Source organism: Marmota monax, unplaced genomic scaffold, assembly GCF_021218885.2.
Source record: "Marmota monax isolate L192 unplaced genomic scaffold, Marmota_monax_Labrador192_F-V1.1 WCK01_AAM20220418_F8-fsc00125, whole genome shotgun sequence".
Lineage (NCBI taxonomy): Eukaryota > Metazoa > Chordata > Mammalia > Rodentia > Sciuridae > Marmota > Marmota monax.
The window spans coordinates 2,566,188-2,585,578 of record NW_026695235.1 but is presented as its reverse complement, the minus strand read 5'-3'; the positions used below and the strand labels follow the sequence as shown (position 1 = coordinate 2,585,578).

The following is a 19,391-nucleotide window of genomic DNA, read 5'->3' as shown; positions in this document are numbered from 1 at the left end:
GACCTTGTTGCATGATTCTGCCTCTTCTCCAGGCCAGTGATGCAGGGTACTAGAGGACTAGAAGCTCGGGGATCTCAGATCCATGGGCACAAGTGGCATCTGGAGTGGGACTCCACCTGCCAGCCTCAGCATGGCTGAGGCCCTCTGTGAACATGGAGTCTGCTTTGCTTCCCTTGGGCACAGGCACTGCCTCCCTGCAGGGGAGACCTCTTGGGCACTGTGTTGAAAAACTGAGGAGGAGAACATGACCTGGCCAGCTGGCTGGCAAAGGAGATGCCACCACATCTTAGTAGTGGAGGACACACGAGTACTGTGCAGGCCTCCCCAGTGTCCTAACAAAGGTGTAGATGGATCAAGTGCACGCAGGCAGTATTCACAGAGGGGCAGGCACAGTGGTAGGGGTCAGTAAGGACTTTTAATTCATGCATATTTTATTTTCCTACTCCTCTTAAAGCCAAAGTAAGAAGTGAGCAGATTAAGTATGGTAAATAAAATCAGCCATGTCTGTGATGACTTCTCTATGCCAGAGGAGCCATATGCAAGTCTTTGACAGATGCTCATGATGTGCCTCCTGATAGAGTCGTTGACCTGATCACTTTCTGCTACATGTAAACAAGCTTTGAAAAGGCAACATGTGTGTCCAGGTTGGTTCAGCATTACCAGTTCACTCAGCCATGATTGTGGTTAATTGAGAGGTTCTGTCTCCAGGCTCACTGTACTTGATCCTGATGTCAGGGGGACACCCATCCAGGTCCTGTTCCCAGAGGAGATCTGTGGGAACCACGGGGATGAGGCAGAGGGACTCTCGTGCTGTAGCCACTACTCAGCCCCAGCTCTGCTTCCTGGTGTCTCTACTGCCCCGTGGGAGGCCCTCCTAAGGCAGGAGGGGAGGTTGAGGCTGTGATTCCATGGGCACATTTGGTGATGCTGGGGGCCGGTCCTGTGGACAGAGCAAATGGGAGACATCAAAGGAGCTGGCCGAAAGCATTTCTCACCTGTGCTGCCTTCCTGTCACCCGTCATCGTGCCTGCCCAGGGCCATAGGGAAGGCCCATGGAGTAGGGGAGGGGTCACTGAATCCATTACAGATTTCTGAGAAGACAGGAAGTGCTTTGTCAGGAAGGAGGCCTCAGTCTCTCCCTCAAGGTTACTTCCTCTTGATCTCATTTCCAGGGGCCTAGAGCAGATTCACCTTCCATTCAGCCACTGGTATGAATAAGCTCTGCTTAGATCCATACCCAAGCCAACTTGTATCTGAGATAAGAAGTCCATCCTCCCTGTATTCTGCCCAGAGGTGTAGGGGCAGTGGACGCGCTGCCTGGCATGTGCCCCAGCCACCACTTCCCACCTGGCTTGGGTATCTTCCACAAAATAGGATAGTAGGTGCCCTACAGGTATCATCAGGGTGAAGTGAGGCATGTGGGGGCCGCTGCCTAAGCTAGAGGTCAAGTTTCAATGTGCTATTATGTTCACTTAGATGAAGAACACAGGACAGGAGCCCATGGAGGTAGAGGCCCCTCATTTCAGAAACCTCAGCATAAGACAGCCTTTCATTTCTTCCTCTCTTCCTTTATTCCTTTCTTCTACATGGAAAGAGTGACTCCTCGGGGAGTACCTCTCATTCCTAAATCTTACTAAGGATCGTCTTTGCTGCCCTGGGTATTCCGTGTCTGTTACATGGTGCCGTGAGGGCTAAACAACATGAATTCGCCCCTGTAAAACTGTAGCCCAAAGACTGTGCTGTCCACTGGCACTGGGCTCTGTAGAGGCCCCGGTGTGCCCCCCAGACCAGGGGACTTTCCACCAGGAGGATTACAGGCAATCCTTGCAAAGTTTCCTAGGCATAGGGAGGGCCTGCTGCAAGACACCTCAGAGGAGCAGAAAAGAAAAGTGATTTCCTTAGTTTATCCCCAAGTGTCTCAGGGTAAAATATGCTTAAATGTAATATGAGTTCTAAATTTTGAAAGAAAAGAAGGGATTTCTTCACTGCTCAAAAGCTGGACCCTTGGCTGGTGATGTAGTTCAATTGGTAGAGTGCTTGCTCCACATGCACAAGGTCTTGGGTTCAACCCCCAGCACCACACACACACACACACACACACACACACACACACACACACACAAAACTAGTCCCTGCCTCCCAGCCAGAAATGACCTGGTGAGTGTAGACAGGGGGAATTAGCATCTGAGGGCAGGGTGGGAGGTAAAATGGGGGGCGGGAGAGAAACAGAGGCCCTTTTACAATGCATCAGTCCACAGGTTCCTCACAGGAGCTGACCAGGGACCCCATCAGGTGTAGGGGTTGGTTCTTTTAGGGGCACCAAGACCCCTCCTCTCTTCCTATCTCAGCAGCAGCTCTGCCCGTCTCTGCTGGCTAGCTCCTGGAGTTTTGAGTGGTCTTGCTCCTCAAGGACTACCCATATGGCTGTCATGGTCCACAGAGGTGCACAGCCCAGTCGTCCAACTGGACCACTCAGTGCCACAGCCATCGTACCTAGTCCATCTCTTGGGTTCCTGATTCCAAATTTGAAACTGGGCATCAGACAGGCCACACAGCCACCGGCCAGCTTCTAGATGGGCTTTCACTGGGTCCATTGCCCACCCTGATCCCATCAGCCTGCAGGCCAGTTGACTAGCATGAGGCAAGATTCAGATGAGCTGGGTTCTAATTACTGCTTGAAGCTCCTAGATTTTGTCTCCAATGCAACCAACACTGAGGCACACATACGGGATTCAATAGGAGATAGTACTCACAGTGCCTCATCTAAGGTTGCATTTTCCTGTTAATCTGGTTGGCAACACTTAAGGGGCACATGGTATCATTTTGTTACCTTTTTAAACTGAATTGAGATATATTTTACATGTGGTAAAGTTCACCCACTTAAATGTATAATTCACGGTTGTGCATCTGTGGCCATAATCTAATTTTAGAACAGTTTTATCATCCCCCACAAAGGAACCCATAAGCAATCCCTCACTTCCCCTGCCTTCTCCAGCCCTAGACAACCACCAGTTTGCTTTCTATCTCTATGGATTTTGCCTATTCTGGACATTTCACATAAATGGAGTCACACAATACGTCATCTTTTGTGTCTGCCTTCTTTTACTTAGATGTCTTTAAGGCATAGTCAAGTTGCTTAACCATGGGGACACATTTGGAGAAGTGGGTCATTAGGCAGTTTTATTGTCATGCAATCCTCAGAGAGTACTCAACACACACTAGACTGTCTACCAGATAACCAGGAGACATACTCTCATGGATCCACCACCTTTCTTTGTTGAAGAACACCTTGTTATGTGGTGCACAACTGTCCGTCATGTTGTGGTTGGACTCGGCCCTCTGTTCCTGTTCTGCTGCATCAATATTCTATGCCACTGCTCTTTAGCGTCTGAGTTCCCAGAATGCCCTCCCCCTCCCACTTACCTCATCTGTGAGGACCCCGACCAGGACATGTAGAGCAGAATGAGGAAGAGGAGCACCACAAAAGCAGCCAGGCTCACCCAAAAGGCGATGACAATAGCATCTGCAAGAGGAACAGGATGTTCTTGAGGTCAGTTTGCCATCAACCATAACCAACAGTGAGGGGAAACAGGGAGTCCAGGTACCGCACTATGGCCCTGAGTGGAACTGTTCTCTAGTCTCACCTCTCAGCCACTGGCCTATGGAAGGTTTTCCAGGAAAGACCTTGGGAAAGAACAGTAAAGTAGGGAAGTAGGCATTTTTTTTTTCCAGGGCAACTAGCCACTGGGTAATTAGCTGATTGTTGAAGGAAAGTAGTTAATACAATCCTGCGACACCCTGTAGATCTGCTTCTTAGATATTGCTACTCAGAGGAGCGGTCCTCAAGGATTGGTTTTTCTTCCTTCTCTCCCTGGGAAGGGAGAAGAAAGGGCTGTGGGCAGCTCCATGGCCTTGGTGACCAGCCTCATGGGGAGTGGTGTCAGAGGCCCCATGAGGCAGAGACCTAGAGGATGATGTGCCCTGGGCTGTGGTGTCCATGGAGGGCCAAGGCCTCGGTGCTCTGAGGTGGTCAGCTGAGGCCTTCCCTGGGCAACCTGCCCAGGTCAGGGACTAGGGAAGTAGTCTCCTTTTTCAGGTGGAAAAGCTCACCTCTGGGCAGTGTAGGGAGAAGAAACCCTTTTGCAGCCACTATGCTCCAGCAAAGGGAAACCCAGAAACAGGCCTAGCTCTTCTAGACCCGGCAGGACCAGCTCTTCTAGACCCGGCAGGACCAGCTCTTCTAGACCCGGCAGGACCTGGCGGGGCAAGTGGTGCCTTTCTCTGGAGCTCCAGGTCAAGAAGATGGTGTAAGTTGCTGGGGAACCGTTTGCTACCAGTAGGGTGGGTTTTTTCTTTTTTCCTGGATGATTATTTAATGGGTGAACAAATGAATGGGAGAAAGAACAAGCAACCGAAGGAATGAATGGAGTGTTAGAGATTTGTGAGCCAAACAGACATGGAGGTGGAGCTCTAGGTGTGACTGATGGAATCACCATTCCTTGAAATGCATGGAGGACTGGTTTCAGACCCCCTATAGATACTGAAATCCTTGGATGCCCAAGTCCTTTATCTGAAGTAGCACAGTATTTGTATATCATCAACCCACGTCATGCTATCTATCCACTTAGAATCATCTCCAGATTACTTACAATACCCAGTACAATTTTAATCCTATAATAGCATTTAGTAATTATATAATAAATATATATTACCATATAATAAATTTATATCAAATTATATAGTAAATAATTATATTGTTCAGGTAATAAGCACAAGAGGAAAGTCTGCACATTTTTAATAGAGATGGGATTTTTTTCAAGCATTTTCAGTCTTGATTGGTTGAATCTATGCATGTAGGGGGGTGGTACCTGAGTACAGGGGGTCATCTCTGCCCTCCACAACTCAGAAGGTAGAGGGAGAAACGGAGGACTTGTAATTATGAGTGATCCTGGACCCTAACCATTAACGTTGAAAATGGTCTAATGGGTGCGTACCTGTAATTCCAGCAGCTCAGGAGGCTGAGACAGGAGAATCGCGAGTTCAAAGCCAGCCGCAGCAACTCTGCAAGGCCCCAAGAAACTCAGCGAGACTCTGTCTCTAAATAAAATACAAAACAGGGCTGGCTCCGTGGTTGAGCGCCCCTGGGTTCAATCCCTGTTACCAAAAGAACAACAACAACAAAAAAAGGTCTCATGAAAAGCTGCCGCACTTACAATAGGAATCAGGAGCCTACTGGCTGGTGACACATCAGCCACTCGGGGTCTACACTCCAGGAAAGGACGGATGCCAAACACCAGGCTGGCTCTCACGTCTTTTCTATCTCTCCTTGAGCTGAGAAGCCCATGGTGGCACCCAAGAACATTAAGCTGCTTGGGGGACCCCTGGACTCCTAGAAAGTAGAAATGACACCACGTGTCCAGAGCTCGAGGACTTGCCAGCTCACTGTGCATTAATTCTCCATTCCCAGAGAGCTGCCATTTACTTCATAGCTTTCCAAGTACAAAAGTGCATGTTTTTTTTCTGAAAATTTGGCTTGAGATTGTATTCAGTAAGGATATTTTAGATTTCTGCGGACACTAATGCTTTTTTCTCCTCCATCAAAACAGTGCAGGATTGGAGGTCGTTCACCCCCAGGTGAGTTCTGCCAGGACTCTTAGGAAACAGATTTCAACAGCCGAGCGCTCCCTTCTCTCAGGCTCACCCTCATCTGCCTCAGTTCTTGTCACTATCCCCAGATACTGAGGGGAAATGAGGCTCCACCTTTCAAAGCACAGTGTGTTCAGATGAGTGAGATTTAAATTTTTGCCACACCGAAAGATGATCAGTAGCCACTCCTTATTTTCTGTACTAAATTTGTTTTCATCGTGTTCTTTTGAAAAAAGGCAACCAAAAAAATGCAAGCCCTTTTCTCCAAGTGCTGGGAGAGAACATTTTGTTCCAAGAGCAAAAACTGTCATTTCCCAGTTTGGGGAGGTTCTAACATCCACGGGTTGTTTTCTCACAGAGTCCCAGGCTGGCTTGATGGTGAAACTGGCCCATTTATGGAAAACTTCCTCCCTCTCCTCCCCTCCTGTCCTCGCCACCTCCCTGTCCCCTCTTGTTCGTCCCTCTCCTCCCTCTCCGTTTCTCCTTCTCTCTCTCCCCCCCCATCCTCTTCTCCTTTCCTCCCTCCCCTCTCCCCCCTTTTCTTTTCCCTCCTTGGTCTCCTGGTAAACAGTGGTGGAATGAGAAGCATTAGACATCAACAGTGGAGTGACAAGAAAAGGCTCTGGGTGACATGGCCTGGCTTCCATTTGCTTCGCCTTGAGGGATTTCTCCTCCGAACTTGGTCCTAACAAATGACCCCCATTAAGTTTCCTACTCGGTGGGCACTTCAGTTTTGTTGCGTGAAAACCACTCAATCTCAGCTTTAGCTACTAACATTTGGGTCCTGGAGGCCTAGGAGATCCACTTCAAGATCTTCCTCTTACTGGGGGAATGACGGTGTGACAAAAGCCCAACTTTGGAGGTGTGGAACTTTGAGTTCCAATTCTGAGGGCCATTCCTTAGCTGTGTCGCCTCAGGCAATCCGAGATTTTCCCATCTCTGAATCTGTTCACTTGTAAGGTGGGATGACAGTACCTATTAGATTAGGTGTTGGGAGGATTAAACAGAGTGATGTGTATGTGTAATGCACGTGGCGCAGTTTCTTGTTCAGTGATGTGAAATGATTTATAAATAGAACTAAAATTATTGTTTCTGTTCAGAGGGTTTTGCCGCAAGTGATAGTACTGCTTCCTTCAAGCTCACTAAAGTGTAAGGTATGAGCCAAAGTAATTATGGCCCAGACTGATGGCTGTTGGTCCTGCTGTCCGCTTCTGTGTGCCGCCATTGTGATGGACCCTTGCTTTCCAGTGGGCACATGGCTGTCTGGGGTGAGACTACATCTCACAAGTCTCCTTTTCAACCAGACAGGACCATTGATAAGGTTATGGCCAAGGAGACGTGAGAGGAACCCTTCCTCCAGAGACTGCTAGACTTCTGGTCCCTTGTGTCCTTTCTTATTCCTCCACGCCATTTTGCTACTTATCGTGGATGTGAGTAGGAGCTTGGCTTGGGACCTGAGGGATGTGCCTTGGGTGGCAGCGTAATGAGCTGGGGAGAAGCTGGTTCCCCAGGATTTCATGGAGCTCATTCACCAACCCAGTCTGGCAGACTTTTACATAAGAGAGAAATCAACTTCTGTTTCATCAGCTACTCTGCCAGCCATCATCAACGTCCTTTTCCAAGTCAGTGAAAAAATGGAGTTGGTAACGCCAGGACCAAAAACCCAAGTGAAGGCTGACCTTCAAAATAGGCACCCTCTCTCTGTCACAGAGAGAGAAATTTCCTAAAATTCATTTATTGATCAAGAATTTACAGGACTCCTCTGTTAAGATTACTTTCAAGGGCTAGTTTGTAGATCACTGCGCACACACACCCACACCCACACACACACAAACACACAATTTGCTACATTATGAGATCTTATTGCATTTTGACTCCTAGAAACATCAATCAGTTTAATCACCCATTTCGTTTATCTGATTTACTTTTGAGTATATCTAAAGTAATTCCAGGAAGCAATCCATTCTCAAAAGATATAAAAAATTTACCACCATAGTTATTTCATGGAATGTGCTGTAAGTGTCATTAAAAAGGGTTAAAAGAAAGTTTTGAGCAATAACAGAATCATTCAGCAGCTGCACCTCCTCCTAGAGGGCACTTCAACACAAATTTATTCAGAGGTAAACATTCTGGTATCTCTTTAAGCCAGTATATCCTGCTGCCCTACGTATAGGACACCTATAAAAATCATAAGTTGATCAATAAATATACTTCTTATGGTGCCTTTGAAATAAATATTATGATTTTAGAATTTTCTATTCTTTTGAGGAAAGTAATTGGTGAGTGATTACAGTGTTTGAAAGTATATATATTTTCTTCTATGTTAAAAATATATAAAGGGCCAGGTGTGGTGGTGCATGCCTGTAATCCCAGAGACTTGGGAGGCTGAGGCAGGAGGATCACGAGTTCAAAGCCAGCCTTAGCAACGATAAGGTGTTAAGCACCTCAGTGAGACCCTATCTCTAAATAAAACACAAAATTGGGCTGGGGGTGTGGCTCTGTGGCCGAGTACCACCAAGTTCAATCTCTGGTGCCCCCCCAAAAGAAACACACACGCACAGGCGTGCATGCACACACACGTGTGCATGCACACACACGCGTGCACACACACACACATATGTAAAGGATATATAAGCTTTAGATTGATTTCCAACCATTTCCATTTTAATGAACTTGCGTTAGTTTCCACTGAAATATTTGCAGAACTAAAAACTTGGGTCTCTCTCTCTCTCTCTCTCTCTCTCTCTCTCTCTCTCTTTTTTTCCAATTTTTCCACGGGTAGAGAGTACCAGGGATTGAACTCAGGGGCACTCAACCACTGAGCCACATCCCCAGCCCTATTTTGAATTTTATTTGGAGACAGGGTCTCACTGAGTTGCATAGTGCCTTGCCATTGCTGAGGCTGGCGTTGAACTCAGGATCCTCTCCTCCGAGCCTCTGGGATTACAGGTGGGAGCCATTGTGCCCGGCAAAAAATTGGGTCTTCTTGGGTTGAAAATCACTACTGTGTCACGCCCAGGGGATGCACCACTGGCTGAAGAGATTGAGGCCATGGTAAAGTCGGGCCCTGAAACATTACTCTGAATGCGAGGAAGGTTGTAGGCCGGACTTGGTTCAGTCTGTTCATTGAATTCTTTGCACTCAGAAGAGACTCTTTGTGTTCAGAAGAGATTGATTATTGGTGTGTTTTCCTTCTGCTGCTCCCAGCTCTTGGAGTAGCAGATGAGCAGGCCACATTACTAAGCTGCCAGAGGCAGCACATCAACAGGCCTCAATATGAACTATGACACGTCCCTCCTAACCCGTAATTAAAGAGAGGCACCACATGGACGGACCCAAGAGTAGAGAGCCCAGCAACACAGCCACACTCCTAAAGGGGAGCCCAGCCATCTCGCTGCTGTCTCCAAGGGAGCTTTAGCCCGGGAGCTGGAGGCACATCTTGTTAGAAAATCTGTTTTGTTACTATAAAACTGGAATATGGGATTGGTTTTCCTGGAAGCTTAGCGGCACAGGCAGTCAAACATACAGTTCGTCAATTCAGGCAGGGTCTCAGTAATCGAATCTGCGTGTTCCACCTTGTTAACAGCTGGGGAGACCCTTTTTCTCTCCACAAAACAACCAGAAGCCATGTCGAAAATCACAAGGCTGAAAGTGCCTGTGAACAGAATCACACCAGGTTTTGAGCTTTCCCTGGGAAAGGTCAGCTGTGGCCTTGGACCCAGCCCTGGTTGGCCCAAGCATGTTATGTTTTCTATACGTCCCAACCATGATGGGCTATATTCCAGTGTATGGGCACGATCACAAAAATCTTAAAATCCTTCCTGCTTGTCTCACGAGTCCTGGGTATTTTTCCTCTATTTTGTTTCCTTCTCTGTTCAGTGCAAGAGTCAAACCCAGCCTGGTCTGCCATGTTTCAACCAGTTGACCCAGGTGACCTTTCATAAGAAGATCTGAGCCAGAGCTTTGCCTCTTGGTCCCCACCTTGAAGCCCTCCTGGCTCTGTGACTCCTCTCCCAGCTTCTTCCTGTCTTTGATGTGCCTGCTACAGAGAAGCCTGCAGAACTGGGGGGCCGGGTTTTCTGAGGCTGGGGAGGGGACCCAAGTGAGAGAAAGTTGAATGTATCAGCAGGAGAGTCACCTGCTGTCTATGATGCCCCCTGCCTGGGTGCACCTGACCCTACCTCTGAAGCCATCAAAGGAGACTATGGAAACCTGGTCCCTTCCTGAGACTGCCTGATTCAGCTTTTGTTGATCATTTGGGAAAATAAAAGTGACACAGGGACAGAGGTACCACAGAGTATGGATAATAAAGATGTCCAGTTTTGTATTTTTAGTAAACTTACTGGAATTCAAATACCGAGAACAGAAGTTTATAGGACATCTTCACTGATACCCAACAATGGTAGAAGTTTTCTCTCCTTAGGATGAATGGTTTTAATAGGAAAAATCTTAAAAACACCCTATATATCCAAACTTGGAGAACATCATGAAGCCATTTACAAAGATTTTGTGCAAGAATATTGAATGACCTGGGAAAACATGACATTGGTAAGTCAAGCCATTTAAAACACGATATTGTTATGGTTTGAATATGGGTAGTGTCTCCCAAAGGCCCACCCATTAAAAAGTTGGTCCTCAGTGTGGTGCTCTTAAGAGGTGCTGTGGGCCTGTAGGAGGTGGGGCCTAGTGGGAGGTCCTTAGGTTACTGGGGACATTCCCTCAAAGAGGACTGTGGGACTCTGACCTCTTCCTCTCTCTGTTTCCTGGCTCATGGTATGTAAGTGGTTGTCATACCAGGTGCTCCCTGTCGTTGCCATCTGTTGCCCTCACCAGAGGCCCAAAGCAATGGTGTCATCTGATCGTGGATGGAACCATCCAAAATCATGAACCTAATAAATTTTTCTCTTTATAAGTTAATTGCTTCAGGTATTTTGTTATAGTTACATGAAGATGACTGATGCATAGGGCACAAAAAGAAAAAAAAAAGAGTACAAAACACATAGATAATGAGATTCTATGTGAGACAAACCTTGGAGGGCTTCAGACCTCTTCAGAGAAGGTGTAGTTTGGCCACCAGATAGCAGAGATGTTGGTTGGCTTTGCCAGGCCTGAGCTAGTCTGGAGCTGAGGGACCAACCACAGACAACCTTCTAGAGTGACAGTGGGCGGGGGGGCTGGGTGTTCAGCGGGAGTCTGTCTGATGGTGTATCATAGACCACAGGTGGCTATGTGGGGGCCACACAGGGCTGTGGTTTCCACATTGAGACGGCCACACAGTGGTTATTGCCACACTGAGGCTGCTAGATGTCAGGGGTCCAGGGTCCAGCCAGTGGCTTCACCAGATGTATTCCTGCCCACCCTGCTGACTCCTGCCCAGCCCTGCCCTCTGCACTGCCCCTCCCGATCCTGGACCTGTGAAATGCACGTTGTGCTTCCTTTAAGGAGAGGTGCTTAAAGGAATCCTGTCATTTGTCACAGGGGCATATTTTCGGTGTCAATTATCAATGTATCTCTCCCCAGTATTCAGAGCTGAGAAGCAGTAGGTCAGTGACTGACACAGACATTCATTGTGAAAGTTAAGACCACATACAGGAGCTGCCTGCTACACACGTGTTTCTATTTATCCAACAAAGATTTATTGCATGCTTTATATGTATCAGGCCTCACTCCAGATGTGGGCCGGGTTCCTATTCCCTGGAGCATGGAGTCTGTTGAGAATTTGCCACTCTCACTCCAAGTACCGTGGGGAGAGACCTGGAGGCTTTGGAACCTGGGCTTTAAGTTCCACTCTGTGAGTACCTGGCTGCGCCTCTTTGGACCCTGGTACCCCTATGTTCATTTCCAATTCAGAACACCGTAGCATACTTAACGTAAGTTGGCCTCTGCTTCCTGGACAGTCAGCTCCCAAGGGAAAGACTATTATCAACTTTAAATTTCCAGCCCCACTACGTCACCTGCCCAGGTGTTATCCACCATCAAACTTTCTATTTTCACCAGAGGAATATGTATAGCAAGCCAACTGGATCTTGTCACTTCCCTGTCTATAGTGTTAGATGACACCTATGGCTGATGGGAAGTCCTTTGAGACTGGCCCATGACATCCAGCCCCCGTGTGGCCTATAGCTCTCAACTCTGTTATACAAAAAGAACTCACTTGTCATCCTCCTGAACACACCTACTTTGTCCATGGGAGTGTTCAGGGACTGTTCTCAACCCTAGAAAAGCTCTTTATCTTAAATTCAGGCACATCCTTGTTGATCCCATGGGACTCGCCTTCTCTAGGAAGATAACTTTTGCCCTTGGGACCATCAATCCCCAGACCTCTGACTTTCCCTTGTGGGAATCCTTCTCTGTGCTCCACAGACAAACTTTACAAATCTCCAGTGCAACACCATTAATGGATTAGTAGGTTATTAATGGTATCTCCCTCCTGACTGGAATGATGAAGATAAATACAGAGTAGCCTTTTTGATACCTCCATCAAATCAGTGACCTCTACAAAAAAGGCCCCCTCTAGAATAAAAAAAAAAGACTCAAGGAACATAACAACCAGATGCTATCCATCCATGTGGATTGGTCAAAAATAGCTCATAAGCACATATGGGGAAAGTTGAATCTAGACTGATGTGTTAGTCAGCTTTCCATTACTGTGACAAAATACCTGAGATAATCAACTTAAAAAGAGAAAAGGTTTGTATTAGCTGACAATTTCAGACGTTTTAATATTTGGTTGCTTGGCTCTGTTGCTGTAGGCCTGTGGCAGCACAGTGCAGTGTGTCAGGAACATATGATGGAACAGCTGAGAAGCAAAGATAAAGACAGGAAAGGGCCAGGCTCCCAGTTTCTCTTTCAAGAGGATGTCCCCAGTAACCTAACTTTCTTCCACTAGACCCCAATTCCTAACGATTCTACCACCTCCCACTGATGCCACAGACTGGAAACCAAGCCTTCAACACACGGGCCTTTGGGTGACATTCAAGATCCAAACTGTAACAGCTGAGTAGTAAGTGACACTAAGAAATAATCACTGAAATGCTGCAGGTGTACTAATATCATTTTCTTATGTTTTCCTAATGAAGCATTTGGCAGAGGAATGTCATGATGATCTACGTGGAAATACGTAATCAAAAAGTAAGTGAGAGTAACAAAATTAAGCTAATGAAAAAATCCAGGGCATGAATTTATTTTTCTCTTGTACCACCAGCTCCCGGCGCAATGTCTAGCAGGTTTTTTTGATGGTTGAATTAAACGTGAACAAAGGTAAAAAGGTAGGAATAACTACCGTGCGTTTCTGGTGTGGTGAGGAAGTGGGTTTCATTGGAGAGAATGGAAAACTAAAGTTATAAGTCCAAGTTTCAGAGGGAATGCCCCAAGTAAGAGGGGGCTTAGGCTCATTGGGGAAGGCAGAGACAGGGAAAGGCCGAGGGCCAACAGCTGAGTCTATACAGTGACACCGAGGACCTGGGCCCGCCGTGCTCGAGGGCCACCAGCTGGGTGGCTGTGATTAGCTAGGTGCCCAGAGTCAGGACATTTTCTAACCTTCTCTAAGACGCAGGTTTGGGCAGCTGATCGTGTTTGGGCGGCTTGGAGAGAAAGAGCAGAATTAGGAGACAGTTTCCAGGTGCCCAGGTGCCCAGGAGGAGGAACCTGCTGTGGTACAACCAGGACAGCCCAGAGTACATTCGAGGGCCAGTGGGCCGGTGTGGTCTGTTTGCGCTTCTACACCAACATGCACAAACTGGGTGGCTGTTATGGCTTGGATGTGAGGTGTCTCCCAAAAGCTCATGAATGAGACAGGACAAGAAGGTTTGGCGTGAAGGGATTGGGTTGTGAGAGCCTTGACCCCTCATGGATCCAGTGAGTGGCAGCTGAGGGTGGGCAGGGTGTGGCTGGAGGAGGAGGGTGTGGGGAGAACGTGCCTTCGGTGGAAGGGGGAACTCCTGACTCTTCATCCCTTTATACAGACACAATCCCGCTCACGATGTCCCCTCCCTCATGACCTGGTCACCTTCCAAAGGCCCTGCCTCCTGACGCCATCACATCCTGTTGGGGGTTTGAACACGTGGATCTGGGGAGGACCCAAGCCTTTGGACGCCAACAACGGAGGAGAGAAGATGGAGATGGAGATGAAGACGAGAGTCACAGGCCGGGGTGGGGACAGGGACACAGCCTGTTGCGGATTGACGTTTTCTGAAGAGACAGTTCCAGAAGACGACGATGGTGCGCAGCCTGACCACAGGGACCCAGAGAAGGAGAGCTGGGGAGGGGGCAGGAGTTTGGCAACCAGGGTGGAGGGACTGGCTGGTGGCCAGAGGGCAAAGGGGTCGGGTCCTGTTCATTTGGACAAGGCTGAGGAGGAAAGGCGCTGGGGGAGGAGGCACCAGCCCCGGCTAAGCCGGTGAACTGTGGGAGCAGGACAGCTGATAAGACGGCCAGAGAGGTGCACGCGAGCTCCCATGCCAGTTCATCGCTCTGGTGGCCAAGTCTCTGTGGCTACTGTTCCTGTGGTTAGGGGATTCCCCATCCCCTCTGCCACCACGAATGGTCCCCGCTGAAGACCAGCCAGCCTGCTTTACAGCACCCTGCTGTGGGGGGGGTGTGTCTGGTGTCCACACACGACTGAGCTCAAGGTGACGTTTGTGGTGGTGACTGCTGCAAGTGGTTTATTTTCAAAATGTCTTTCCCTTTGACACAGGCCTCTACAAACAGGAAACATGGCCTGCCTCGAGGGCGGTCCTTGTTACCGTGAATTATGCCAGGTGAGAAAAGCCAGTCACAAAGGACAATAGCCTATGTTTCCACTTATAAGGGCCTGTCTCGGTTAGTGTGGACTCTGTGACTAAAACGCCACCGTCTGGGTGGCTTAAATAATAGAAATTCACTTCTCATAGTTCCAGAAGGTGGGAAGTCCAAGATCAATGTGGACAGTGCCTGGTAAGGACTCTTCTGGTTACGTTCCCCCGTAGTGTGGGGTGGGGGAGAGAAGGAGAGAGAGAAAGAGATCCCCCCGGTCTTTTACAAGGACACTAGTCCCCTCTTGAGAGCTCCACTTCATGACCTAATCACTCCCAAGGACACTGACTCCAAATCCCACTGCACTGGGGAGTGGGGCATCAATGTGAGTCAGAGATGCACAAACAGTAAGTCACAACAGGTCCCTGGCATGGTCAAATCCACAGGGACAAAAGTAGGGTGGCAGTGGCCAGGGACAGGGGAGGTTTAACAGGTACCAAGTTTCAATTTGGGAAAGGATGGCTTTCTGGAGATGGTCAGCGGTCACGGTGTGCACTAATGTGAGGGTACCTGCTGCTGCTCAGCTGGATTCCCGAGTAGTTGGGATGATAAGTCTCATATTATGTGTAATCCCTCAGTCAAGAAGAGGGTCTCAGTCCCAGAGGCTCGGGAGGCTGAGGCAGGAGGATTGTGAGTTAGTTCAAAGCCAGCCTCAGCAAAAGCGAAGGCCCTAAGCAACTCAGTGAGACGCTGTCTCTAAATAAAATACAAAATAGGGCTGGGGGTGTGGCTCAGTGGTTGAGTGCCCCTGAGTTCAACCCCTGAACACCCCCCACCCAAAGAAAAATGGTTTCTGTCAAAATGGACTGCATCAAAATATTTAAACTCTTTCAAACCACCCAGAGCATAAAGCTGTCGTCACTAGCAGACAGCATAGCTTTCTACAAACTCAAGGTCCTGTCCTCCCCAGCTGACAGCAAGGACGGCCCTTGCCCATGCACAGGGCCCCCTGCCTGATGCAGTCACAGACAGGCTCTGGGAGGAGAGGGCTGATTCGGGAAAGTTCTGGGCTTTCCCTCAGGAGTGTCTGGAACGAAGCTATTAGACACAGTGTGTAGAGCAGGAGTGTGTGAGCGAGCAAGTGTGTGAGCGAGCGAGTGTGTGAGTGACGAGTGTGTGTGCATACATGTTCACAGGGGGACAGGGACACAGACATACCCTAGTTGGCATGGAAATGTTAACATTGTTGTTTTTTTTTTTTTTCCCCTCAATGTTGGGGTAAAGTGTTTTATTGTATGAATCTTTTACTAAGAGCCTATTAACCTTGAAAAATATATCTCAAAAAATTGAATAATACAATATTTCAGACATAGATAAAATATAGAAGAAAATGACAACATCTATGTATCCCTTAAACATGTTGCCATATTTGATCCAGATGCTTCAAAAAACAAACAAACAAACAAACAAAAACAAACCCAGAATTAAAACGTTACAGAGAGAATTGGAAACCTGCCCTATCCCATTGTCTCCCCACCCCAAGGGAATTAGAGACTGTCTCAGAATTTCAACACTTCTTCCCTTGACAGATGGAACCTGATTCTCTCCTCTTGAATCTGGCCAGCCTTAGTCATGTTCCCGCCCAAGGCCACGCAGCTGGCGAGGGGCTAAGATGCAGATCCCAGCTAACTGGCCTGGAGACCAGGTGACCCCCTTCTGGGGACTTCCATCTTCTGGCCTGGGCCCCAGGACAAAATGCAACAGTGACCTATTCAGGGTTTAAGCATTCTTGTGGGAGGTATTTTTGTCTAACCCATCATTTCTTTTTCTAGAAAAAAATAGAAATTAAGTTCAGATTAGACACCAAGACTGAGGCACCGGAGACCTACACAGGGGTCATAATTCCTAGAGGAGCAAGTCTCTGTGGGTTCAAAGCTCTCCTCCATCCTAGGGTTTGCCTCTGTGACCCTCTAGTCAAGTTGGAACTGATCTAAGAAACTGAGACTTCTGAAGAAAACTGTTTTAAGAAAGATTTCTTTGGAGGTTAATTTGTTTGGCTTTCCTATAAGCTTGGTGACTTCATTTACTTTTCGAGACAGATACAACGTGATTGTACTGTGGGAAATAGCCAAGGAACCCGAGGTTTCTGACTGGATAGGCAGAGGGCAGGTTTCCTTCTGTGGACTCCCTGTTCCTGGGTTTTGTTTCTTATTCTCATTTCCTTGGCTGACTTTGTTATCTTGATTGAGTAGCTGGACAGATCAGATTGTCCACAAAGTGCCAAGTTACCCAGGAGAAAAGCAAAGAATGTTAACTCACGTTTATCCTCCCTGAGACCATGAAGATTATATACCAGTTTGCATTTCCCCAGGAATTACATCATATATCTTAGAGGTAGAGAGAAGACCTCTCCCAAATCTAAATAGAGACAATGGAAAAAGCAAGCTGCAATTTGAAGAAACTCACTGAGATTATTAGAACCCCAGACAAATGAAACTTGATCAAGGAATCTGTCTTAACAGAATATTGTGGCTGTGTGCGGTGGCGCATACCTGCAAACTCAGCAGCTTGGGAGGCTGAGGGGAGGTAGGAGGATTGAGAGTTCAAAGCCAGCCTCAGCAAAAGTGAGGTGCTAAGCAACTTAGTGAGACCCTGTCTCTAAATAAAATAGAAAATAAGGCTGGGGCTGTGGCTCAGTGGTCAAGGGCCCCTGAGTTCAATCCCTGGTACCCTCCCCCACCAAAAAAAAAAAAATTCTTGATTTTGCGGCAGATTAACACTACAAACTTGTTACAGAAGATTACAAACACAATTTGACTCCCATTCATTGTGTGTGCATGGTCCCACTGCTGCTTACCCTGACATCTGCTAGAGTAAATAAGAAGAAAAAAAGGCCGGAGTTCCCAGTGGACCCCCAGCCTCTGCCTGGCCTCCTTTCCCAGTTTCGACTCACGTTTGTTGGCTTTCAGCTTCTTCTCGTCTACAGGAATGAGGTCCAGGTAGTCCAGGTAGTATTCATAGCTGTAGTACGGGGAGGATGTGTTTGTCCCGTTGGCCATGATTGTGGCACTGGCGAGGCAGCGTCCTTCCAGTGGCTCACATCCAGAATGGGGCTCTGGGCCTCTGGAAGGAGATTGCTTAACTGATTTCTGTAGGAATCATCCAAGTGTGTCTGTGGGTCTCCAGGCACAAGGCCTGCCCACTTATCAGAGCCGCTGTGCTGGATGAAAGGTCAGGGGGGTGTGCCTGACATGTTCAGCCTACAAGCAGGGCCTCCCATCCTGCCCCCACTTGATGCAGCTCCAAAGCAAGCAGAGCAGAACAGCCAGAGATCAGATTTCCAGTGCAGCTCTAGATGGCCCCACAGCAGAAGGAGGGGAGCTGGGCAGAAGACAGACGCTGGGGCCTCTCGAAAGAGAAGACGCCCAAAGGGCTGGAGAGGACAATCACTTTTTGCCTTCAGTAATTGAAAAGTTAATAAAGCCATTAGCGGAAGCCTGACAGTGCCCTTGACGGCATGGAGAGCTCTTGGTGCTATTAAGCAATCAGCAAGTCCCTGGCTTGGATTCGGTGTCTGAGAGCAGGAGTTGAGAGATGCCAGCCCTGAACTGTTCCTTGCACACGTATAACCAGTCCCTTAAAACCAAAATAGCAGAGTGTAGCTCTCTGCTTTTCCTAAACCCCCAGGAACCAACCAGCCGGCTGCATTTGTCCCAAGTAAAGAGGCTGTTTATATGGACAAAAACCTCCCAGGATTCAGCTCTTGGCCAACACACTGGGAAGAGTTCTGAGTTTCTGGAGAGCTGCCCTCTAAAGTGATTCCTTCGCTCTTCAAAGACCCTTAGACGGTACTAAGAGGAACACTCTGTGTTGGAATGAGAAGGCCGAAATGTGAGAGGAGCCCCAGAACTTTGTTTTTGGGAATTAGGACGTCAGAGTACAGTTTTAGGGGACCTTTCTTGTGATCTCCCCGCTTGCCGGGGTTATGGATTCAGGTCTACACTGCCAGAGTTAAGCCGGGCATTGAGAGTGTGGACCGTCCACCCAGTTAACCACAGCTCTGCTGGTCTGATCAGGCTGCTCTGTCCAAGGCACCCCTCAGCTGACGGGGAGGGGAGGGGTGAGCTCTTGGCTTCCCAGAGCCAACAGGGGAAAAATCCCTTGAAAAAGTCAAAGAAGACTCCCGTTTCCTCCGCTCTGTGCACTTCTGATGTCTGGGTTGGTTTTCTGGGGTGAGTTCCTTTCACGCCAAGTAATTCCCAAGTTTCAGTTCAGTTCAGTTTTGATGCAGGTTGATAGATGCATCTGACTTACAAGCCCAGAGATGTCAGAGACACCCCCACCTCCAGGATAGAGGCCCAGTCCCATGAAACACCAGTCAAAGTCCCAGATAGTCACTGTTCTTCTGAACCCCCAGATACACATCAGCAATCCCCACAGCCCCCTCCTCCGCTGTGATTCTGTCATCACGCCTTGTCTGGCTCAGATAACTTTGGAAAACGGGTTACTTACAAGATTACCTGTGTATCCAAAAAGAATACTAGATACTAAGGAACAGCTAAATGGAAGAGATTTTCCGTCGTTCTTTCTCCCTGTCTTCCACCTTACAAGAAAGTCACTGTGAAAGAATCAGTCCACTGGGGGTGCTTTCTGTTCCCTCCAACCCCACCCTGTGTATAAAGCCAGGACCGCTCAGCTCATCAGAACTCTTGCTGTACCGAATGAGTGTTGCCTAATTCTAGAGCGACAAATAAAGCCAATGAAGGTCTTTACACGAAATTTGTTGGAATTGTCTTTGGGCAGGATTTGGGAATCCATGACAGGGTGGATGCCGAACATGAGGATGTTTGAGAAAAGTGAACGACTGGTTAACACCTGGTTGGAAGATGTAGCTGACTTGCAAGCCACAGTTTCTGTCGGTCATCTTTCTGTCCCTGTTAGTCAGCTTTCCATTGCTGTCACCAACAGACCTGACACACGTGACTCAAAGGAGGGAAGACTGTTGGGCTCAG

At 48.0% G+C, this 19,391-nt stretch overlaps 1 protein-coding gene across 1 annotated transcript; it reads right to left on the bottom strand.

The window, feature by feature from the left end:
• Nucleotides 1-396: 396 nt before the first annotated feature.
• Nucleotides 397-17,691, bottom strand: Mrap (melanocortin 2 receptor accessory protein). Its single transcript, XM_046439152.2, has 3 exons — nucleotides 17,333-17,691; nucleotides 3,424-3,523; nucleotides 397-940 (listed from the first exon to the last, which is right to left on the bottom strand). The coding sequence occupies exons 1-3, from the start codon at nucleotides 17,436-17,438 to the stop codon at nucleotides 820-822; spliced, it is 327 nt and encodes a 108-aa protein (XP_046295108.1). The 5' UTR covers nucleotides 17,439-17,691; the 3' UTR covers nucleotides 397-819.
• Between the last annotated feature and the right edge of the window lie 1,700 nt (nucleotides 17,692-19,391).